Below are 6,220 nucleotides of genomic sequence, written 5' to 3'. Positions count from 1 at the left end.
AGCCAACTCCCTCGTACCCAGAGAGGGAAGTTCATGCTTGCTGCTGTCCAGTGAGCCCTCCCAGAAGAGCAAACAATCTCCTCTCCTGTGTTCCGGATCACTGCTTTCACACTGTGTTAGGGTCTTCTGCTCGCCTAGCAGCACAGTGCACCTTGGGCTCTATCGTAGGCAGGCTCACTGTATTAAACCCCCAAACTTTATGTGCCTGGCATGGTGTGGACCCACTCTGGTTCTCTGGGGGAGGGTCTTGCCATGCTGGGACTGATGCAGGTTTTACCCAGGAGGGCAGTCACACCAAAGCACAGGAGTTTAGGTTTTGGGGGAAAGCACAGCAAATAGTCTGTGTCCAGGTTAACCACCCTCAGTAAGTGTCTCTGTGCAGAGAGGTGGAAGAGGGAAACAGCACCCCCGCCAGGTCTTTTGTCTCTGGAGAGACAGTGCCACCTATCCCAGATGCACTATAACAAGGGGGAATACCTCTCCCAGCTTATCCTAGGGGATCCTCAGATTGCACCACCCACCCTCAAACTGTATGCCCACCTTCTCCATAGGACTGCTGTGGAGCCCTCAGGGCTCCACACTAGCCACACTGAGGACGTCTAAAACTTCAGTCTTTGAGCCCTGCTGGTTATAAAACCCATGCAAATCATCTCCTCTCATTTTCCCAGTCATTGGCTTTGGGGAAGTATTTTCCTTGTGTTTCCCTGTGAACTCCTCAATCTCTCTCCCTCTCTCTCTTTCCCTCTCTCTCCTCTGTCCATGACCAGGCTTCCCTCTCCTCTGCAGCGCTCATGATCTGTCTCTCCCCTAACCCATGTCTCTGCACTTCCTACCTTTGATGATATGGCCTCTTCTCTCCCTCTAGTTGTGCAGTTTGTTCTGTCAGTCCTCAGATCAGTTTCTTGTGTAGTCAGAGTGATTTGATTTTTATCTAGCTGTGTTTGAGGGTCAAGGCAATTTTAGGGTTCTCCTACTACTCCACTATCTTAGTCCCCACAGTTGGTGTTTGTTTTTAACTAACTCCTAAGTGTGTTGATTCCTTGAATACAGTCTAGGATAATGTCAGCAACTTCTCAATAGGTATTACAAAGTGATGAGGAAAAAACATATATACATGTACATTGAAGGAGGAACTATGAATTATTTTAAAGTAAGAAAATCAATATGTTTATAGTAAAGGGTATTTATATTATTATTATTAATATTAATTATTATTATTTTAAAGATAATCACATTTAGCCATGTTCCAGACAACTGGATGAACTTAGCATTGTGATCTCATCCTTTATATCTAAATATTCTACAAATAATACTATGTAACTTCATAGTTTACTTTTTAAAACTTTGCAGAACATTTTGTCTAAAATGTGGAATTTGCAGAGATGTATGTTTTAGGTCTTTCCCTACATGACACTGAAATGACGAAAATGATGTACAAAAATGAAAAATTTTGTAACAGAAGTGAGAATAGGGACACATCAGTGGACAGGAGACTTTTTAAATTTAAATTTTAATTTTAATTCCAGTGTAGCTAACATACAGTGTTATAATTCTCTCAGGTGTACAATATAATGATTCACCAATTCTATGTATTAGTCTTCATCAAGATGAGTGTACTCTTAATACTCTTCACCTATTTCATGGATCCCCCTACCTACCTCCCTTCTGGTAACCCTCTGTTTGCTCACTAAAGTAAGAGTCTGTTTTTTGGTTTATCTCTTTTTCTCCCCTTTGTTTCTTAAATTCCACATATGAGTGAAATCATATGGTATTTATTTGTCTTTCCCTGATTGACTTATTTTGCTTAGCATTATACTTTCTAGACCCATTCATATTTTGTAAATGGCAAAATTTCATTCTTTTTATGGCTGAATAATATTCATATATGTATATATATAGCCACATCTTCTTTATCCATTCATTTATCTATGTACACTTGACTGCTTCCATAATTTGCCTGTTGTAAAATAATGCTGCAATAAACATAGATGTTCGTGTATCTTTTCAAATTAATCATTTTGTATTCTTTGGATAAATACCCAGTAGTGCAATTACTACATTGTAGAGTATTTCTGTTTTTAATCATTTGAGCAACTTCCATACTGTTTTCCACAGCGACGGCAAGATTTTGCATCCCACCAACAACACACAGGGTTCCTTTTTGTTCACATCCTTGCCAACACTTGCTGTTTGTTATTTTTTTTTAACTATTATTGTTATTTTAACCATTTTGACAGGTGTGAGGTGATATCTCATTGTGGTTTTGATTTACATTTCCCTGATGTTTAGTGATGTTGAGCATCTTTTTATGTGTCTGTTTTTCATCTATATGTCTTCTTTGGAGAAATGTTTTGTCAGGACATTTTGGTCATTTTCTGAAAGGCATAAATTAGTTGACATTTTAATGAAAGACACATCAGATCGATGGAATCTGTAGATGAGACATGTACAAGAGAATGTTGCTAGAAAGTCTGAGTTTCTGAGACCCCCAAAGCCTGTCCACACCTACCCAATCTAGAGGAGAACCAGACAGTGTATACACCACACTCATATACTCATGGATTGATGCCAACCTTTTCATTAAAAAAGAACCAATTTGTGAAATAAATCTTTATGATAGCAGAAGAAATACTCACCAATTGCTTTTATTGTAATACAGTCTTTGGGTCATAACATCATGTGAATGAACACAAGTGTAGATAATTTACAGAAAAAAATCAGAACAGTGGGAATGTTATACAGTAACAAACTACAGATTAATGCAATAACATGGATTCTCTAGTGGAAAGTAATAACAATATCTGGACTCTGATGTATTCACTTCCTTTCCTGGGCCTTAGAGTTACCCTCAGAGAAACAAAAAGAGGGCAGATGACCTGGTCTAATTTTGTGATCTGCACCTCCAGAAATACATAGTAATATTTGTTTCAAATGCTTACATGTTTTGTATTTTTAAACAAGCGTCTAATTAAAGGGCTCCTCCTGGTCCCCAGGAGCTAATCTTAATGATAAGAAGAATAAGAATAATTTACTTTAGGTGTATGATACTTGTGATTGTCTTGAAAGAAACAGGAAGTTGAGCTGGCTTGCAGCAGACACCCCAGGCCCAGTAATCTCTTGGGGCTCATTACAGGATTGGAAATGAGTGATGCACTCTCACTTCATTTGAAGTATTTGTGCTGCCAGATTCATTTCAAATGTATATATATATTTCCTAAGTACTTACATAGGACCTCATGTGTGTAAGCCACTGTACTGACACGCAAACGATTGGAAAAGTACTAAGACTTCTAAATTATAATCTAAAAGAGCTTGTAAGCTAAAACCAAGTATTACACAAGGCCATTTGTGACCTAAAAGAATAAATAAAATATGTAATACATCAAACAAATGAACATTCCTGTCTTCTTTTGGTAATCTAGGAATGCATCAAGGAAGCTGTAACATTTAAGATAGATCTTAAAGAAGTGACACTATTTCAATTGTAAGTGAAGATGGGTGCACTTGGGGAAGCATCCTCTGTGGAGAGACCTGTATAAACAAAAGTATGTACCTAAGAAGGTGTCCAGAAGGCTTTCAGTAACTCATTGTGGTGATAACACTGAATCTACTAGAAGAATTTGGAGGACAAGACTTCAGAGTTAAATCAAGATTTTTTTAGAGATAAACCTCAAATAATGCAGGGAGAACAAATGCAGAACAAATGTATGTGTGTACACACATACATATTTAAGATGTTTATTTGTAAAAAAATTGTTTATTTGTACTCCCACCTAAAGTCATTAACACTAGGGCAATTATAACTGAAAAAAAATGTTTAAAACTAATCAACACATAGCAAATAAATAATCTGAAGAGCAAATATACAATCTATATGATATGTATATAGATATCCTTCTATATCATTCATTTCATACATATGCATATATGAATAGACTTATGCATATGTGTTATACAGCTCTAGAAATGTGTACCATTTATAATAATCTGGTAGATAGCAAAATCCATGAAAAGTTATTGAAGTGGGATATTACTTAGTCAGACATCTGTTTCTTAAAAATAATCTAACAGCATTGTTTGAGAAGTAAGAGTATCAGCAGGATATAGGAACAATAACAATTTTATAGCAAATGATGGAAGTGAGTAGTTTTACTCTGAGGACCTTATTTATATAAGTAGAACTGTGTATATTATCAATGGTGAGAGATGAAAGGCAGAAGTGAACCTAAATCTGATCACTCATTATGCTTTTCTGTCTCTGTTCACTCAAACACAACCCTGACTCCACTGTGGAGTAACGGGATATGAGTCTTCAGGCTGCATAGCTGTATGGCTGTCAAATATATCATATTCAAATTCTTTTTAGAGCAGTTACCATATTTTGCAGCACTTAATGCATTTATGAAGCCGCATTGAAACATGCAAACATGTAAAAATTTTTGTTTTCCTTTTCAATTATTCTTATGTCATGAACACTTGATAAAAATTCCTTCTATGTTTTTACATATACACATTTATTTTTACTCTCACCATAAGTCATTTAAACATTAGGGCAATTATAACTGCAAAAGGTAAACACTAATCAACACATAGCAATATGTAATCTGTATAAGTTTGTGTCATTTTAATGAGAAGAGAACAGATATTAATGTGTGTCCTAAGAATTTCTCTTTAATATTTTTCTCAATGAATCTATGACTTTCTTATTTCTCAAGCTATAGATAATTGGATTTAATAAAGGAATTATGATAGTATAAAATAGAGAGTCCATCATATCTTGACCATCTGATTGTGCAGATACAGGGCGCATATACATTAAGACAAGAGGGCCATAGTACAAAGAGACAGATAAGAGATGGGCTCCACAGGTGGAGAAGGCTTTTCTTATCCCTTGTAGTGACTTCTTTTTTAAGATTGAAAAGAGAACTAGTGTATAGGAGACAAGAACTATCAGAATGGTGAACATCTGTATTGACCCAGCAAAAATAAATACTATCAGAAAATTAATAGAAGGGTCAGTACAAGAAATCTTAAACAATGGCATAATGTCACAGTAAAAGTGATGTACTATGATGGAATCACAGAAGGTTAATCTGAATAACAAAGCATTGTGAATTATGGCATGAAGAAGGCCACCTGAAAATGACAAAACTAACAGCCGGATGCATAGTGTATTGGACATAATCACTGAGTAAAGTAATGGTTTGCATATGGCCACATAGCGATCATAAGCCATTGTTGCCAGCAGAAAACATTCTGTGGTTATACTGATTGCCAAGGAAAAAAACTGTATCATGCATTCAGGAAGAGATATCATTTTGCTCTTGGCAAAGAAGTTGACCAGCATCTTGGGGGTCACTGTGGATGATATCCAAGCATCCACAAATGCCAAACTTCCAAGGAAAAAGTACATGGGGATGTGAAGCTGAGGGTCATTCCATATGAGAGCAATCAGACCAAGGTTCCCCACAATGGTGAGAAGATAGATAACCAAGAACACCAGGAATAGGGAGATTTGCCACTGTGGTTCATATGTGAGTCCTGTGAGAATTAACTCTGTCAGTAGTGTTGCATTATCTTTTTCCATGTCCTCACTGGGTGTTACCTGAAATGAAATGGAATAAGTTTTTTAAATGTCAATAAGAATTTATATGTGAAAATATAGGAAGGAGATTTGAGATACAGTTATGCACATCAGAATGTCCTCTCAATTTTATGTGTTACCTAGGTAATAGATAGGATCTATTTCAGGGGCATGGAAATAAATGGAATTATTTCATATTTTTAAATGTGCAGCAAAGAACAGATTTGAAAAATGAAAGAATTGTAACATGTCCTAAATTTATGGGATAGAAAGGGTATGATATGGAAATTCTATGTTTGGGATGTGGATGTATGGTGAAGGGAAAAGAAGATTGAAGCGCCTTGGTAATGAAATGAATTGAATTGCATATGAAGGATCTTGAACGTTATCCATCACGGAATAAGAATACACTAAAACTTAAGAGGAGGGAGTGGCACTGAAATATTATTTTTTAATTGAATATATGGTAGTGTAGAAAATAGACTGCAGAGTGGGGTAATTGGGGTCAGGAGTACTAGTCAGTAGAGGTTACTACTATTTAGTGTTCTTAAACCAGATTACACATTGGAATTGTCAGAGGAATGTTTTGTTCAAAATATAGATCTGAGATATTACTGTAGACATTGATTTAGTGGG

At 36.3% G+C, this 6,220-nt stretch overlaps 1 protein-coding gene across 1 annotated transcript; it reads right to left on the bottom strand.

Moving 5' to 3' along the window:
* Positions 1–4,657: 4,657 nt before the first annotated feature.
* LOC144617359 (olfactory receptor 5H2-like) lies at positions 4,658–5,590 on the bottom strand. The gene has a single exon (XM_078452618.2). The coding sequence runs from the start codon at positions 5,585–5,587 to the stop codon at positions 4,658–4,660; it is 930 nt and encodes a 309-aa protein (XP_078308744.2). The 5' UTR covers positions 5,588–5,590.
* Positions 5,591–6,220: the final 630 nt, after the last annotated feature.

Source organism: Panthera onca, chromosome C2 (assembly GCF_046562875.1).
Source record: "Panthera onca isolate mPanOnc1 chromosome C2, mPanOnc1 haplotype 2, whole genome shotgun sequence".
NCBI lineage: Eukaryota > Metazoa > Chordata > Mammalia > Carnivora > Felidae > Panthera > Panthera onca.
Note: the sequence above shows the minus strand (reverse complement) of the source record. Positions and strands in the feature narration are given on the sequence as shown.